This window comes from Sparus aurata, chromosome 9, assembly GCF_900880675.1.
Source record: "Sparus aurata chromosome 9, fSpaAur1.1, whole genome shotgun sequence".
NCBI lineage: Eukaryota > Metazoa > Chordata > Actinopteri > Spariformes > Sparidae > Sparus > Sparus aurata.
This window is the reverse complement of record NC_044195.1, coordinates 31,414,821-31,433,917: the sequence shown is the minus strand read 5'-3', so window position 1 is coordinate 31,433,917 and position 19,097 is coordinate 31,414,821. Positions and strand designations below refer to the sequence as shown.

General features: G+C 42.4%; 3 protein-coding genes across 4 annotated transcripts in view; all 3 read left to right on the top strand.

Annotated features, from left to right (window-relative positions):
- LOC115587826 (symplekin-like) overlaps nt 1–19,097 on the top strand; it is a 71,116-nt gene that overhangs the window by 16,818 nt on the left and 35,201 nt on the right. The gene's annotated exons all lie outside the window — the stretch shown is intronic.
- Nucleotides 1–19,097, top strand: part of LOC115587828 (golgin subfamily A member 6-like protein 22) — a 76,423-nt gene that overhangs the window by 37,987 nt on the left and 19,339 nt on the right. The gene's annotated exons all lie outside the window — the stretch shown is intronic.
- Nucleotides 6,259–14,133, top strand: LOC115587845 (solute carrier family 40 member 1-like). The gene is made up of 8 exons (XM_030427908.1): nt 6,259–6,618; nt 6,724–6,791; nt 7,060–7,219; nt 7,480–7,595; nt 10,721–10,847; nt 11,088–11,333; nt 11,424–12,065; nt 13,059–14,133. The coding sequence occupies exons 1-8, from the start codon at nt 6,585–6,587 to the stop codon at nt 13,373–13,375; spliced, it is 1,710 nt and encodes a 569-aa protein (XP_030283768.1). The 5' UTR covers nt 6,259–6,584; the 3' UTR covers nt 13,376–14,133.

Here is a 19,097-nt window from a genome sequence, read left to right as displayed (position 1 = left end):
TAAAAAACAACAACAGAGGGCGACCACAAATGAGGCAGCAGCGATGGTGGCAGTAACATAATCTATATTTATGAGATGTGCCTTTTCCTCAGTTTTTCTTTATTACAGTTTAAGAATCCACATATAACATAATACAATAATAAAGGAAGATCTTTGTAAAAAAAAAAGAAAAAAGGATCAGTATTAAATTAGGAAACATCTCTCCCTATTTTCATAGTTTTCAGTTTCAGGTTGAGCTGTGCAGAACGTGCAGTTTATATTTATATCACAGTTAATCACTTGAGGAAATGCTTTGAAGGGAAAGTAATGATAGAAGTATTCAGATTCTTTACTCAGGTACTCATGTGGGAGTACTAATACCACACTGTGAAAAAACTCCATTGCATACAAACGTCCTGCATTGAAAACCTTATTTAACTACTTCAGTGATGAGTTGTGTAGAAACCAGCTCGCTCTTATCTTTGTGACGACGTGTTTTCCAGCAAGTCCAGGAGGATTTAGTTTATTTATCTTGAGCAATAGGAGAATTTTATCAACACATAAAGGAACATGTTATCTGTCAGTTTATCACAAACATTCAAACACACATGTGGTATTTCACTTCTTTTTCTTGTTAGTTATCTGTCTACACAGTTGTTTTACTTTTACACAACGTGATCAGAGTCAGTGTCAGCTCCTGTTTCATCCTGTTCGAAGTCACACGGCAAGAATAATTTTTTTCCTGTCGTTTCAAGTCATATGGATTTAGTTCTCATGTTTCTGCTTCCAACATGGGGGAAAACTGACTCAGCCGATAAGAGAAATGAGGAAATGAACCCTCCTGTGGTCAAGACGAGGCCGCTGGAAGTAAAATATGGAAGCGACTGAGAGTTCGCTGAGTCATTTCAGAACAATAAAGGTTCACTCCGCAGTTTTAGGGAAGACTTTTTAATCCAAAGAGAAATTTCTTTATTGAATGATTTTTTTTTTTGCCTAAACAAACCAAATTAACAAACTCTCTTTGTTTTTCATCACTGAATAAGCAAACTGACATTAAAGGACACAATTTGTTGTATAAGTTAGTTAATTAGTTATTAATCTCACATCAACAGATATTTGACCTCATCAGTAGCATCTGTGCTTAAAAAGAACAGTTTTTATGTCTTTCTTTCACCTAAAACAAATGTGTTTTTATGTTGTATTTCTAGAAAGGATTAAAAAAAACAAATGTAACATATTAATAATTATGAACTCTCGAGGTGCTGGCAGGTGGATTTTTTAACCTCCGGAGAAAGCCAGGCTAGCTGTTTCCCCTTGTTTCCACTCTTTGTGCTAAGCTAGGCTAAATATCTCCTGGCTTTAGAAACTCTTGTTCCTTCTGAAAATATATATTTGTGTTAAAGATATAATATGTAACATTTCTGCATCAAAATGTTGTTATATATTTAGTTGAGTTGTGATTAGTTGGTCACTTTAGCAGCTGGAGGACAACATCTAGTTACCAAAGTATAAATCAAGAATGTGGCTCTATATTTTTATGTTGACCAACACACAAAGTGTAAAAAGTGTTGCCATAAACACCTGAGCCTGATGGGAGTGTAGTTTTTTAACAGATATTTTGTCAGAAACCAAAGAATTCAATTAAATCTATTATTAATCATCTGATAATGATTAAAATCTGAACCAGAAAGTCGAAACAAAACATCCAACATCTGCTGAGTCTTGTCATAAATGGTGGGAATCAAACCAACAACCCTCCAGTCCCATGACATTATTCATCTTGACCTGAGCCTCGTCGTCCCATCGGTGGTCAACAACCGCAGAAGATAAATGACGGTGAAGAGGATGATGAAACAAACGTTGATCTTTGTCCGGCGGTCGGTCAAGCACCTTTCAGAGCTGCTGCAGTGTGATGGACAAACACACCTGTCTGAGGTCTCTCGTTGGCCCGCTGCCCGCTGAGCTGCAACGTTATATTGATCTGAAACAGCTGTCAGGTGTTTACTGTTTCATTCCCTGGAAACACGGGTTGTCATTTTGGGGAAAGGTGGCCAGACAGTGACCTTTGATGTTTATCGTTCTCTGTTAAAGCAGAGTCGATGCCCATGGAAACAATACGACCGCAGCGCCGTTATGTTCCAAAAATGGGAAGAGGAGACAATCATAATCATTGTTTCTGGTGTCCTATTGTTGGTCTTGGTGGGTGAACCTCAAGAGCCCAGCCTTCGTTAAAACTCAAATATAGCTGAGCTTAGTATAATGCCTTTTATCCCCTGCTGCAACAAGAGCTCAGCACAGAAAAGACCAGAAGCCCTGCATGAAAAAGAGATGAATAATCTGATCCCTCAGGTGAGATTTCACACCTTGCCTCCACCTCCATCCCGACTTTAGCTGCGGCTTCTGACTGTCTGACGTCTGACAGCCGCAGGAGGCAAGTCATCCTCGTATTTTTATCCTGGAAGGACAGATTTAGCCGAAGTAAACACAGCTTGTTGTCCAGAGTGTGAAAGGGATCCCAGACATACCTGCAGGTCACATGGCCGCAGGATGACACAGCAGCCGTCTGACCACTGATGACAGGTACCTGAGCCCGACCGGCTGACACACCGACCCACTAATAGTGTGGCTGGTAATCTGTTTGTAGCTCAGTGTGTGCAGACTTTCAAACGGCTGAGAGCTCTCTGTGTAGTCCTTGAATAGATCACAATGGGATGGAAGGGCCTATTGTCACCGCTGGGCTCAAAATATGTGCTTATGTTCCCTGTGAGTGTCACTTCTGCTCCCTCATACGATGAGATGGCACACGGCACAGCAGGCCGACGTGTTGCTCCGGGCAGAAAATAGTGCTTTTGTGTATTTATTTTCATCTACACGTCTAAAAATAACACGATTTATTAGCAGCCATGTATAATTATGGTGCCGCATGTTCAAATATAGTGACTGGATGGTGTGAAAAGGTAGTTTTTAATAACATTCTAAAGGCCTTCAAGCTGTTTTTTGGACAAATAATCTTGATATCTTTCTCATTAATGGTTAGACGAGAAGATTGATACCACTCTCCAGTCTGTACACCAAATATGAAGCTAGGACCACCAGCTGGTTAGCTTAGCTTAGCATAAAGACTAGAAACAAGGGGAAACAGCTAGCATGGCTCTGTCCAGAGGTTACAAAACTACTTCAGTCATAAACTTCTCTATGCCAATGAAAGAAACTCTGCCAAAACTCAAGAAATAAATGCAGAACAAGAGCAAAGGTTCAGGGAAAACAAAGAGTAAAAGAACATCTAAGATGTTTGAAGCTACAGCCAGCAGCCCCTAGCTTAGCTTAGCATATGAAAAGGAAACAGATGGAAGCAGTTAGCATGGCTCTGTCCTGAGGCTACAAAATCCACCTACCAGCAACTCTAGAGGTGATTAATTAACGCAGCATAGCTTCTGTGTTTGATCGGTACAAAACTGCAGAGTGAAAATGATTGGCTGTGATTTTATGGGATGCTGTGCCCAAGATTTATTGTTTTTCTGGCGAAATGGGTTCCTGAGTGATGTTGTAAAACCACATTTAGTTTGTTACATTTCATTTTCATGCTCAGGATTAAATAAACAAGATGTAACATGTAATTTCAGGGATCAAGCACCCGTTACCTGAGAGAGATGGAGTGTCCCATTTATTTTATATCATAGATTCTTAATAAATTGATTTTACTTTGTAGAAATCTGTTTCAACTTCCCAATTGATGTTTGCCAATAATATTTTTGGATTCATGTTAACATGTATATAAACCAGGCACATGTAACAACAATAAAGTTTCATTTTTGCATCAGCAAAACAACATTTTGAGGCGAAAATGTGGATTTTTATGTGTATAAAAGCAGCATAAGTTTTCCAAACTCCAGCCATTGTAGTCAGTAACTTCTTTAAAAACACACTGGGGATTGTGCTCTGAATCAAACTCGTACTTCAGAGCGTGTTGCAACAGGTCTGGATGTAATAATAAATGTTTTGTGGATCGACACGACCACATTGAAAATCTCTCACGAAGGCTCCAGCACAGTCATTTTGGGTGGATTCGGACCGAGTTTGGATGTTTGTTGTTCAGATGACAGGAGCACATTTCTGTTGTCTTACTTCAGCTTCCAGAACATTTTAGGGAATAACAGAAAGTGGAGCAGCTGATAGAGAGAGAACTATTAAAACAGAGATAAGACGCGGCAGACTAACCCACATACATGCATGTGTCACGTTATATCCTCCATCACATGGTCGGTCTGAGGAGAATGAGGGTCTCTCTCGGCTGATAACGGCCTTTATAGTCCTCTGTGCCCGTATTAGCCATGTGCTCACTGACCCAGTGTTTACTACTCTTTATGGATCATCTGCAGCCTGTAATTACCGGCGTGATTCTCCTCTGTTGACATAGGTGAACAAATGCAAGTCATCCAAATGTGTGATTTGTACACATTTTGTCTCTTGCAACAGACTTCTAGGTAAACAGGTCAAGGAAGGAAAAAAAAACACTCAGAACGCTTTAATTTGTGTCGTGTGGCATCAAATGCACAGATGAGTTCAGTTAATGTTTAACTCTCAGAACAAATTTTCTGCTCTCGTCTGCTGTTTGCTCATTTTTAACCTCTCAGGTGGAGGTTGTGTGTAAAGAGGAAGAGCAGCGTGTAATTAAATGATAAGCAGATTATTGGATCTGGCAGGAGGAGCTGTGAAACATCTGAATCTGAGTTTTATTACTCTGAATCAATCAAATGGAGTTTCAATAGCGACACAGTTTGATATTATAAATCTGAACTTTTGCAACCTTTAGCCTGTATTCTCCTGAAGTTCACGAGGAAACAAATATTGACTTACTTGAGTGTTTCCATTTTTCTCCTACTTTATACTTCCATACCACAACAAATATTGTACTGTTTACTCTATTACATTTAGTTAGTTATAATTTAGTTACTGGTTACTTTGCAGATTTCATGTTGTATCAAAGCCAAAGTAGCACAATTTTAAATATATTTACTTTATGAACAATCAGATAAAAAAAACTATATACAAACATGTAAATATATGTATCATATACTTCTACAGATATAAGATTATATATACTACATCGATATATAATGTTTGTATGATAATTATTTTTGTACTTTTAATGGAAGCAATTTTATATTACAGTACTGTACATATACAGTTTTTAGGGCTGAAATGTAAATGTAAATGTATACATACATATATATATATATATATATATATATATATATATATATATATATATATATATGTATATATGTATATATATATATGTATATATACCAGCACAGTGTGTAGTACAGGTATTACTAGTACGTTTTAAATAAACAATAGTATAAATACCAGCAGTGTGTACAGGTGTAGTAGCTACAGGTATTATTGGTCTTTTAATAAAGTATAAATACCAGCCCTGTGTACATGTGTAGTATAAATACCAGCCCTGTGTACATGTATAGTATGAATACTAGCTCTGTGTACATGTGTAGTATAAATACTAGCTCTGTGTACATGTGTAGTATAAATACCAGCCCTGTGTACATGTATAGTATAAATACCAGCTCTGTGTACATGTGATGTGTAGTATAAATACTAGCCCTGTGTACAGGTGCAGTATAAATATGAGCTCCGTGTAGATGTGTAGTATAAATACTAGCCCTGTGTAGAGGTGCAGTATAAATACCAGCTCTGTGTACATGTGATGTGTAGTATAAATACTAGCCCTGTGTACAGGTGCAGTATAAATACGAGCTCCGTGTAGATGTGTAGTATAAATACTAGCCCTGTGTAGAGGTGCAGTATAAATACTAGCTTTGTGTACATGTGTAGTATAAATACTAGACCTGTGTACATGTGCAGTATAAATACTAGTCCTGTGTACAGGTGTAGTACCGGTATTATTATTACTCATTTAATAAAGTATAAATACTAGCTCTGTGTACATGTGTAGTATTAATACCTGCCCTGTGTACAGTTGCAGTATTAATACTAGCTCTGTGTACAGGTGCAGTCAGGTGTTGATTGGGAGCCTCACAGCAGGTAAACAGGTAGATTTACCCTCCTGATGACAATGACACCTTTCTTCTGTGCTGATATGTTTCTGGCTTTTCTTTTATTTTGAGCGCATGCTGCGGTGAGCTGCGGTGCGGTGCGGGGGGGCGGAGGGGGACGGAGGGGGCGGGGCCAGTGAAGGAGGACCGCACTTGTTTTTGACACAATGTAAATAACGGCCGGTCACGTGACCGCGTGGGTATATTGGAGGCGGGACGTAAACAGAGCGGCAGCAGAACAGAGCTAACCGTCGGACACGGAGCAGCTCCGGCTTCGTTTTAAAAAGGCTCCCCGGCTCTTTAGCTCACACTAACATCTCTTTCCGACTTCAGCTACAGTGTTAGCTAAGTTTGGAGAGGAGACATCAGGAGGAAGACGTGTGTTTCTGCCGGTTTTTACGTTTTTTTTTTATCTGTGTATCGGTGTGATGCAGCAGTAGGTCGACCTGCTTTAACGGTTCTTACAAAAGAGGAGAGAGCAAACAGACAATATTCACTCGGTTGTTTTTTTGACCCTCGGACAGCTTTAAGATGGATACCTCTTCACCCAAGAAGACCTGCTGCGGTAGGTTTACTGTCACTGCATGTTTTTGTTATAAATTATTACGACACCGGTGTGTTAATGTCTTGCTGATGGAGATGTAACATGACCGTTTGTTCCCCTTCACAGACTCCATCACTGACTTCTTCACCTCAGCTAAATTCCTGATCTACATGGGCCATGCTCTGTCAACATGGGTAAGAGAAACCACACACACCATCACAGGCTATTTTGAATGACACAGCATCATGTATTTATGTGTTATTGCCGCCTTATGTGTGGTTATTAAACTGTCATCACAATACAGGATGACATGTTTTTTCCCTGTTTGGCTCAACCACACAATACAATAAATATCATGTCATGTTCCTAAAGTGAGGAGAAAGAAAGAAAAAACAACCACACTGGGATCAAGAGTCATTCCCTGGCAGATTACTAATCATATATATTTTTTTAAATCCCCAGGGTGACAGGATGTGGAACTTCGCCGTGGCTGTGTTCCTGGTGGAGCTGTACGGGAACAGCCTGCTGCTCACGGCCGTCTACGGGCTGGTGGTGGCCGGATCCGTGCTGCTGCTGGGGGCCATCATTGGGGACTGGGTGGACAGGAATCCCAGACTTAAAGGTGAGGAATCAGAAGTATATCTGCCCATCAGGGATTGTTTGTCATGACTAAAACGCCCAAACATTCAAAGTTAAATGTTCCCCCTGTAGAGGAATTTGGCACTGTTGGATCAGGTCATGGAGCCGGAGGAGGAAGAGGAGGAGGGGGGGACGCGTCCGGGCCATCTTGTTAAAGCGCCCTAATGAACCAGCTTGTCAGACAGAAATCTCTTGTCTTTGATCAGATTTCTGTCCCTAATGTTCTTCGTGGTGTTTCCACAGTGGCCCAGACCTCGCTGCTCGTCCAGAACAGTTGCGTCATCCTGTGCGGGATCCTCCTGATGGTTGTTTTCCAGTTCAAAGAACAGCTTGTGGAGCTTTACAATGGATGGATTCTGGTAAGATCACTGGCTGTTTGGACGGGATCTGATGGGGGGACTTTCACTGAAAAAACATTAGTTTTTAGCTGCTTTTCCTCAAGTTCAGCACTCTGACTTCAGGAGTGGAACTTGCTTAGTTTTTACTGATATGGACGCCGGTCAGTATGATATTTATGACCAGCTGAACTGCTTTCACATGACGAGTGAAAAGACCTTTGACTGTTCCAATAACTTAAATCGACAGTAGATTACTTGTAATTTAAATTCTCAGATATGGTTGTATCACACAACTTCTCGTTTTATACATTAATGCTCATGATATTTAAAATGTTCTTTTTTTTACTACAATTATTGGTGACACTTTATAACTGGAATTGCACTCAACAGTCTCCTTTTGTACTCATTCATAATACAAGCCACCTAAATATCTAAAAGATTAATGTTTTATTCACTGAGAAATTTAACAAAAATGTTGACACAGCTTCAGACTGACCTGTTACACCGGTTGAAGTGGTGAGTCTGGCTGTTTCTTTTAGGTGCACACTGTAATTTAAATTCTTTGAACAAATACGGGTGCAAGTTAGTGTTTTTGTTCATTTAAATCACAGCACATGTAACAAGAAGTTTTAGAGACAAAACATTGTTTAAATGATTTTGTTCCTGGGTCTTTTCTAGGCTGAGACCCCTCTTAGATCCAACAAACAAACAGACATGATGAAAACATAACCATCATTAAAAAAAGTGTTACATTTATAGCTAATTAAACTTCAGTTAATAGTTAACAAACATCATCAAACGTTGAAACTAATCAAAATGTAATTCAAAGTGAAAAACGTGGGATATTAAGAAACCAAAATGTATTTAGAGACTTAAGCCAAAAAGACAGACACAATTGTAACAACTATAAACAGTAAATTATACATTAAACAGAATAAATCGGTTAGATTACAACATTTCAATGAGCCAAAACATTAACCAGCACAAAATGATGAGTAATCGTTTATTAAGCAATTGTTGCAGCTGATGTTTACAAGACTTTGTAAATGGTTGATAAATAATGTGCAGTTTATCTACAAACAGTGTTTGGATGACCGTTATTAAGTTGGAGCTGATGCTTATTAACCTTTACGACTGATTAATAGTCCTTTGCTCACTGGCACATTCCAAAGTGGGCTCACCTCGACCTCAGCCCAGGGCTTACTGACCCGCTCCAGAGCCGGGTCAGTACCAGAAAATCTAATCTAATTTATTTTGAGCCATTTGGCCAAAAATATAGTGTTTGTTGTCGGCCACTCGTAGTATTTACGAAGTGTTTTAGAGGGCATAAAAAATTTGAGGTATACATTGTGTTGCGCAATAAAGCCTGAAATTTAACAATATTATTTTAAGGACCGCTCAGCCATCGTTCCAACAATCATACAAAGCATTTACTTGTTTTTTTTTAAACAGAGAAATAACCATTAACTAAGTTTAATATGTTTTTTAATTAATTTCTGAACTTATACATATTTATTATCACGAGAAAACAAAGAATGCTGAGTCACGTTCATAAACCAAACATGAGAGGTTATTAAACACAAACATGTCCTTAAAAGTCTGCAGGACAAGATGTGTGTCTGTGGTTTGCTCAGGACTTGTTTACACTTGTTGAGCTATGTGGCTTCATAAGCGCTACCTCACCACAAAGATGTGGACCTAATTCTGCAGCTGACCGACATGCAGGACTGACAGGTTTACAGACCAGTCAGGGTGTCAGGTTGAAACACAAAAGCCTTTCTGTTGACAGGGGGGTTGGATGTCCCCAGAGTTGAACTCTGCATTTGTGGGACGCCTTTAGCTTCTCCAGAGAAAGCGAAGGGGGGGATTTCACCATGTGAGAGTGTTTAGAGGGCCGGCTGGTGTTGGACTGTGTGTGTAGGTGGAGAGAAGTGGGTGAAACAGGAGATTGAGTGTCTCCTTGCTGAAGGCTGTGTAGTCAGCAGGTTGTGTTCAAGGCCCGTCACATGACGGAGAGGCAGAAATGTGGCCGGGCTTGTTCTGATCGGAGCAGCTGTGTTTTCTGTGTGCAAACATATCGACCAACGAGCCGTATTTGCATTAAATATGCTACATTTGCTCGTTCTTCTGTCAACCGCCGCTTCTCTGTTGCAGCAGAAGTCGAGGTCACATGTCGAGTATCATATCAGCTGTCGTGCGCTTTCTCTTAAGCAGTTAATTTTAAGAGAACCTCATTGATTTTTTTTCAGCGGGGAGCTGTTGCTTTTCTCTTGTTTGCATAAGACGACATGTGAGTCTTCTGTTGTTGGTATCAGGTGAAATCTGTACTTGTATTCAGGAAGTTAGATTAGAGGTAGAACATGTTTCTTCTTGAATTTACATCATAATAGTAAAACTGGAGGCATTTTCAAGAAATAGTGACACTATCGTGTGTACAAGTCAAGATGCAAAGTCTTTGACAGTATGTCCATGTTTAAAGGATGATGTTGGTAGTTTGCCAGGATTTGTCCCTATCATTGAAAGAGCAAGGTGCAGCTGAAGGAATGTGAAATCAGTGTAGAGAGCCTAAAACTGACTACACGACTTATTAGGCAAGTTTTATCATTAAGCTTTATGGGTTTTGATGATTTTTGTAGCTACTCTTCCAGCTTTTTGTGCCTAGATATGATAATATTAATAGTCCAAAACTATTTATTTTAACAAATCCCATGAAAAAAAACAAATTGATTAGTCTGTCTCTAAATATTTTATGACTTCTCCACCTTTTGTGTGGCACTCAGCCCAAAGTGGCACCTCCTGAAGGTCTGAAATTTAAAAAATGAGCGATAAATGTGCAGTTTTGTCTAAAAAAACAGCTGATCACTGCAGATTTTAAGCAAACACTAGTCAAACAGGGGAAATTGGTGCATCTGTTGGGGACTATTTTAGCCTGTGGATTGATATCATTTGCCCCTAAGTGTCCAGTCTGCAGATGATTGATGAGATAAGAAAGAAGAAAGGTCTATTTCTGTTTGGCAAAAACACATTTTTATCCCTATAAAACTCTTCACTTTGTGTAATGTGCTCCACACAGCTGCAGCTGATTGATATTTTAAGCAGCCCCTTAATTACATCAAACTTGATTTTTTATGTATTTTCTTCCCCAGACGACCTGCTACATCCTGGTGATCACCATCGCTAACATTGCCAACCTGGCGAGCACGGCGACCTCCATCACTATCCAGAGGGACTGGGTGGTGGTGGTGGCGGGTCAGGACAGCAGCAGTTTGGCAGGTCAGTTTTTAGTACCCGCAGCTGCCTTATCATCAAATGTGGTCCTCACGTGACTCCGTTATCAGATCTGTCCAGCGGGGCAGACTTTGGACCCTGGATGCTGACTCACTCTCATTTTCAGCTGCATGATGGAAAATAGTCCTGATGAACTTTGTGACCCTGACCTGCTGCCATATCAGTATAAAAATCTATTAAAACAGAATCTTGATTTGCATCTTCTTCCTCTTTTGTATCAATCAGACATGAATGCCACAGTGCGGATTATCGATCAGCTCACCAACATCCTGGCTCCCATGCTGGTGGGTCAGATTATGGCCTTCGGCTCCCATTTCGTTGGCTGCGGCTTCATCTCTGGCTGGAATCTGTGCTCCATGTGTCTGGAGTACGCTCTGCTGTGGAAGGTCTACCAGAAGACGCCAGCGTTGGCCACGAAATCCGGTCAGAAGGAGCCGCAGCAGGAGCTCAAGCAGCTCGGCCCCCAGAAAGGTAGATACAAGAACTTGTGTTTGATTGGTATGATGATAGATTTTGGTATGATAACAGTCTGAGGATAATTGTGTTTCTGCCCTTTCACAGATGTGGAGGACGGTCAGAGTCCTGAGGAGTCGTCTCAGCCGCTCATGAATGAAGCGACAGTCGCCACCAAACCCGACTCCACAAAGCAGCGCGGCTGCTGCTACCAGGCGACCGAACCTCTGCGCACCTTGAAGGCCGGCTGGGTGGCCTACTACAACCAGAACATCTTCTTCGCCGGCATGTCCCTGGCTTTCCTCTACATGACGGTGCTTGGCTTCGACTGCATCACCACGGGCTACGCCTACACTCAGGGCCTCAACGGCTCCATCCTCAGCCTGCTGATGGGGGCTTCGGCTGTGTCGGGAATCTGCGGCACCGTCGCCTTCACTTGGGTCCGCAAGAAGTGCGGCCTGATCCGCACCGGCTTCATCTCAGGCATGGCCCAGCTGGCTTGTCTCATGCTATGCGTCGTCTCCGTCTTTGCTCCCGGGAGCCCCTTCGACCTCAGCGTCTCGCCCTTCCAGGACCTCTACACACATCTGATCGGAGAGAAGGCGCTGCCCGAGGCCGAACACAGCCTCCCCAGCGTTCTTATCGGTGTGAACGCCACTACTACTGCTGCACCGGCTGAAGAGATGCCCCCTCTGCAGTCCTACATGTCTGTTAGTCTGCTGTTTGCTGGCGTCATTGCTGCTAGAGTTGGTAAGTTATCTTAATACCATCATGTTGTTTCTAAGTTGTTGTTTTTTTGCTTCTCATTATGAAACAAATGTTGATTGCGCAATATCATGTAGGTGGAATTTTGACACCATCAGCGTTTTGATTTTTTGCCTATAGAACTTTCACTTCCTTATTTTATCTGTCAACGGACATGAAGTCTCCTGTCAGTGCAGCCTCGCACCATTTCTCTCAGCTCTCAAGTCTCCATTAAAGACTTAAGTTCTATTCAAATGGGACGAGTTTTATCAGAGGACTTTGTGATTTAGAAATTACGACTCCACTTTGCACGTGGCACAAAAGCAAAGTCTGAATTTAGTTGTATTTCAGTGCTTACATCAGGATTTCATAAGACTTTGGTGGCGAGCTCTCCCCAAAATTTCTTTGCACATTTTAAAGGATTAATGCAACAATCTAGTGCACTTTGAGACCAACTGGCTCAGAGTGAAAGATGTTTTACAGAAACAACAGCATGATTGATGCTGTTATGGGAAAGTGTGGCGGGACAAATGAGACTATGGTGGGGCCATCGTCTAATTCATTGGTTTCCACTTTGATATTATTTTTCTCTGAAGCAGAGTTGAGGCTCCAGGGTTCAGATGATGATTGATTAGCACTGAAGTAAATGATACACCGTCTAAATTGGTTTGTTATTGTTATTTGACAGGAAATTAGAGTGTCCTTGCTGTGTTGGCACTTCTCTCTTCCTTTCATAAAATTTTTAAAGATTGTGTCCTTGATTACGACTTCCTAAAGGTGACTCAGGCAATTATAAGCAGCTCCATAGGTCAAACTTTTCCATAAGTCACCAGAATTTCACACAAGACCTCAGCAGGATGTCAGAGCAATATTTGCAACCTTTGCTTCCAGCATTATTGCCTGATAATTGCTGCTACAGCTACTGTTGTCCTCTCAGGTTGTTTTACTGCGGCTGTAAAGAAATAGCGTCAGGACTGACTGTTGATCTCTGTCCTGCAGGACTGTGGTCCTTTGACCTGACGGTGACCCAGCTCATCCAGGAGAATGTGATCGAGTCGGAGCGCGGTGTGATCAACGGCGTCCAGAACTCCATGAATTACCTCTTAGACCTGCTGCACTTCATCATGGTGATTCTGGCCCCGAACCCGGAGGCGTTCGGCCTGCTGGTCATCATCTCCGTCTCCTTCGTGGCCATGGGTCACATCATGTACTTTGGCTTCGCCTTCAAGAGCCTGGGAAGCCGCCTCTTCCTCTGCTGCTCGCCGGAGCAGAAGGTGGAGACGGTGGAAAGCCCCTCACTTCCTACCACCGTCTAACCCCGTTAAAGAGACTCTGTCCTGGGTACATACTGCTCACGCCTTACCCTACGCCTGCGGCTTATTCATCTAACATGCAGAATGCTAATGCTAACACAAACCAGAGGAAGGTAACTTAACTCGCTATGCATAGCCATTAACAAAGCATTACTCATTAGCAGAAGAAAGCTAACAGTCAAAGACAACTAACAGTTTTAGATGAGGCAGGTTTTCTCCCCTCAGTCCGGGAGTCAGATGAGAGCCTCGGCGTCTCATCTGTGAGGCCACGCTCTTTGAAACACACATGTACTGTTAAAGAAATCAGGGGAAAAGGCACTGTAAATATTCTCCTCCTAACAGCCTGGATCTAGCTGTAAAGATGTTTCGAAGGTGCTTCAGCTAACTTAAAGGCAAAAACGAGGGAGAAACCTCACAGGGAAGCAGGCACTGAGGCTCGGATTCAGGGGAGGCGGCTGTCGGCTGAGACGCCAGAGGGGCTTTTCCGTACACAAGTCGGTCTGACTCAGCACGTCAGACCAGCGCGGCAGGGATTTGCATTTCCATCACAGCAGGACTTCCTGCTTAAGGTGCATCTTTAACTGATGCACTCTTGTGTTAGAGGAGTGGCGAGTTAGAATCACCGCTAACAAGGCTCTGCTACTTCAGAGATAAACCAGTTTAAAATCCTACAAATTCTTCACAATAAAAGTCCCTCGTTTAGTTGTTGGAACGCTTTTATTGTGAAGCCAAATCAGGAACTCAACGCGCTAAAACACGCTGAAACAGTCAAATACAGCAGAAGGTACAAATGAATAATGTTTGTTTGAGGAGGGGGAAAGTGGACGTGAGGTCGGCGCTTCAACCTTTTAATGGAAACGCAAATCAGCGCAGCACAGTTTGACCAAAAGTGTCGACGGAAAAGCTCCAGAAAAGACAGAACGCCCCCTGTTTTCCTGACACTCACCTCTCAGTGACTCCATTGGTGCTGTAGCTGTGTCTGTTCTCTGATAGCCTCCTCTGTCAGCTCACAGGATTATACCTAACCAAACACAAACTGGGATCTAGTCTCTTTATAAGGGTTATGCAATTAACTGTATTATTCAGGAACTGCAGACGGTTGGTTTTTTGTAATAACTGTTTCGTCAGTATTGTGTGGTCGTGCCATAAGACAGAAATCCTATGCACCCTCGCCAATAACGCTCTCAGTTACCAAAGTGGCATAAAGGAAGTGAGGGAAACCAAACATTCCAAATATACATATTTTTACATCAGGTGACAGTAGACGTGTAGGTTCACTAACGCTTTCATACACCCGAGTTTATCTGAACCTTTCTAACCCGCTCTGAGATTGTACTTTATTTTCTGCTAGTTTACATGAATAGTGTTATTTTTGTCACCTTTTTTTTGATCTTTATGTTCCTTTGAGTAATTTTTTCAATCGTGATTGTTTGTTACACAGGCACTTTAAGTGATTGACTTCTGTCATTAACACGTGATCAGGCATTTGATCAATATTTTTGCACAAGGCTGAAGTCCTGACCCCCCCCCCTTATTGAATCACTAATCGGCTCCTCGTCTGCTCTGGGGAGATTGTGGTTTTAAAGACAAAGAGGCACATATTGTAACACTCAGCCCGCATGTTCATGTTCAGGAGGAAAAACTGTACCAGTGAAGAAATCCAAAAACACCCAGACTTCACCCAAAATGACCTCCTCATTCTTCAAGAGTCAGCCAGTCAGCAGATTTTATCAGATCTCAGTTCACGCTTCAGACTGCCAACAGGATCTGCGATCGGGATTTTACTGCTGTAAGCTTCAGCAGAAGGTTTACAGCTCTACAGGACCAGTCCAGAAAATGTATTTCAAAAGTATCTCAGGAGGGAAAAAAACTAATTTCAGACACAAGGCAATTCAAAGTGCTTTACAGAGATGCAGAATGACATTAAAAGTAAGACGAAGATCATTTTTAAATTGCATTCAGAAGACAGGAGAAAGCACAAATAAACAAATAGGGAAAGATATGATAACAACAAAAGCAAGTAAATGATTTTATAGAGCAAACAACAAATCAATTAATCAGTTCTGTTCTGGACCGGGACCCATCCTCCATCCAAGTTTTGTGAAAATCCGCTGAGTAGTTTTTGTGTAATTCTGCTGACAAACCAACAAGCGCACAGGGGCGAAAAACCATAACTTCCTTGGCGGAGATAATTACAGGATTAATGTCAGTTTCAGAGAATATCTGTACATAAAATTTGCTAACGTTAGCCACCATTAGCTACTGGTCATACCAGACCCAGTCAGGCTGTAGCAGCTAAACCCCCGAGTGCATTGAACTGAGTTTTATGACTTCAGCTTCTCATTTTTTAGAGGAATCATTTTGTTATTTCATATTTCAGAATTACACAATCTCGCCTTTAAGATCAAACCCACATAAAGTCCGTTAACGTAGCTACAACTAGCTCCTGTCCACCTCTGACCTTCAGTGATTTCTCTCGCCTTACTGTAAATTAGCCTTGACTGCTGTTGAACGCACACGTGTGGCTGCATCGAGTCGGCAACCAGCCGCACCAAGCCCACGACAAAATCTAGCCGGTCTAGCCAAGATTTTGGTAGCGGGGTAGAAGAAATATTTAGGTTGGAACCGAAGTAGCCACAGCAGATGTCTGAGAACAGAGGGGCGCTTTCTTAGCTGCACATTCCCGTGAAATCTGGCGGTGGAGGCAGGATGTCTGCAGGTGTGCAGAGCTGCAGACTCGGAGGGGAATGGAGCTTAATTTTCATGTTTTCACGAGCTTCACCACAGCAGCTCTTTGAAACAGCCCGTCTGCTGATTCAGGAATCTCACACATGGCCATAACTCTTGTATTTTTAATGTAAATAACATTAGCTGTCAGTCGATATAAACTTACATACATATATAATTCGAAAAAATGCAACAAAAAAAAGATTGTGTATACTGTTGCCATGCTGTTTTTTTTACGTTTTGAATACTTAGTGTTAACATTTTGTGTCAAATTTCTGAGAGATTTTTTAGATTTGTGTATAAAGTTCAATCACTGCATTTCATTTGTATCATACTGCTGAATCTGACATATATCTCTCTGTATATACAGTATATATATCAGTGTTTTATATATATATATATAGCTGTAGCTGAATAGGTAAAAAAAGCATTGAATCATTAAGAAATCATCTGTTTTTATGTCATAATCGCACTCCACTGAATATGAGGACGTTGGTTCTGCTTGTATTGCATGAGGTCTCTTAAATAAAGAAAACCTTCACAATCGCCGGTCTGTTCAGTATGTGTGTGTGTGTGTTAGTGTGTGGTCACATACCACAGCAGAGTTAGCAGCTAATTTTCTCCCAGAATCCATTTCTTTCTTTCAGACAGCCGTTGTTAAACTGAGTGACTTTAAGCTGAGCTGGATGATCCGGACAAAGGACAAAGCGTGACCTGGTTTTTTGTGTGACCCTAATGGACATGTTAGAGAGTTATGACTGCACATTTCGTGGTCATTGAAGCATTTAAAAAACATTTAATATTTATATATATTTCATTGCTTATTTAAGACCAGGAGTGTTTTCTGACCATTGGAAGCTCATACCGCTTTAAGAACTTTTACGTAACACCAAATAAAGCAGCCCTGAGCACCTACAGTGTTGTACTGAGTTCCCTCCTCAGAAAGCTTAGCAACCATTCACACCTGGGCTCACCTAAACCTAGCAACCAACATGAAGTCCGCTTGGGTCAATGATTCTGAAACTCATAGCTCACACTTGTCTGTAAGCACACTCCTACACTCCATAAGGACACTCCCACACTCTGTAAGGACTCTCCCACACTCTGTAAGGAAGCTCCCACACTCTAAGGACTCTCCCACACCCTGTAAGGACACTCCCACACTCTGTACGGACTCTCCTACACTCTGTAAGGACTCTCCCACACTCTGTTAGGACTCTCCCACACTTTGTACAGACTCTCCTACACTCTGTAAGGACAACGCCCACACTCTGTAAGGACGCTCCCACACTCTGTAAGGAAGCTCCCACACACTAAGGACTCTCCCACACTCTTTAAGGACGCTACCACATTCTGTAAGGACACTCTAAGGACTCTCCAACACTGTAAGGTTGTCCTACACTCTGTAAGGATGATACCACACTCTGTAAGGACACTCCTACACTCTGTAAGGACTCCCCCACACTCTGTAAGGAAGCTCCCACACTCTGTAAGGACACTCCCACACCCTGTAAGGATGCTCCCACACTCTGTAAGGATGCTCCCACACTCTGTAAGGACATTCCCACACTCTGTAAGGATGCTCCGACACTCTGTAAGGACATTCCCACACTCTGTAAGGAAGCTCCCACACTCTGTACGGACTCTCACACACTCTGTAAGGACACTCCCACACTCTGTAAGGACACTCCCACACTCTGTACGTACTCTCCTACACTCTGTAAGGACACTCCCACACCCTGTAAGGATGCTCCCACACTCTGTAAGGATGCTCCCACACTCTGTAAGGACATTCCCACACTCGGTAAGGATGCTCCGACACTCTGTAAGGACATTCCCACACTCTGTAAGGAAGCTCCCACACTCTGTAAGGATGCTCCCACACTCTGTAAGGATGCTCCCACACTCTGTAAGGGACATTCCCATACTCTGTAAGGATGCTCCGACACTCTGTAAGGACATTCCACACTCTGTAAGGAAGCTCCCACACTCTGTACGGACTCTCACACACTCTGTAAGCACACTCCCACACTCTGTAAGGACACTCCCATACTCTGTACGTACTCTCCTACACTCTGTAAGGACTCTCCCACACACTAAGGACTCTCCCACACTCTTTAAGGACGCTACCACATTCTGTAAGGACACTCCCACACTCTAAGGACTCTCCCACACTCTGTAAGGACTCCCCCACACTCTGTAAGGAAGCTCCCACACTCTGTAAGGACACTCCCACACTCTGTAAGGACATTCCCACACTCTGTAAGGACATTCCCACACTCTGTACGGACTCTCACACACTCTGTAAGGACACTCCCACACTCTGTAAGGACACTCCCACACTCTGTACGTACTCTCCTACACTCTGTAAGGACTCTCCCACACACTAAGGACGCTCCCACAATCTTTAAGGACGCTACCACATTCTGTAAGGACACTCCCACACTCTAAGGACTCTCCCACACTCTGTAAGGACGCTCCCACACTCTGTACGGACTCTCCTACACTCTGTAAGGACACTCCCACACTCTGTAAGGATGATACCACACTCTGTAAGGACACTCCTACACTCTGTAAGGACACTTCCACACTATGTTAGGAAGCTCCCACACTCTGTAAGGAAGCTCCCACACTCTGTAAGGACATTCCCACACTCTGTAAGGATGGTCCCACACTCTGTAAGGATGCTCCCACATTCTGTGCGGACTCTCCCACACTCTGTAAGGACTCCCACACTCTGTAAGGACACTCCCACACTCTGTAAGGACTCTCCTACACTCTGTAAGGACACTCCCACACTCTGTAAGGACTCTCCTACACTCTGTAAGGGCACTCCCTATTCTGTAAGGGCACTCCCACATTCTGTAAGGACTCTCCCACACTCTGTAAGGACACTCCAACACTCTGCAAGGACGCTCCCACATTCTGTAAGGACGCCCCCACACAGTTTAAACCCGTGTGACTCCTCTCCAGTTAGTCAGAACTAAGGAGTCTCTGG

Bases quoted from the DNA above. Each gene is read 5' to 3' on its own strand.
- LOC115587845 (XM_030427908.1), top strand. From the start codon at position 6,585: ATGGATACCTCTTCACCCAAGAAGACCTGCTGCG. The intron at 6,792-7,059 runs GTAAGAGAAACC...TTAAATCCCCAG, and splicing joins GCCATGCTCTGTCAACATGG to GGTGACAGGATGTGGAACTT. The intron at 11,334-11,423 runs GTAGATACAAGA...GCCCTTTCACAG, and splicing joins GCAGCTCGGCCCCCAGAAAG to ATGTGGAGGACGGTCAGAGT.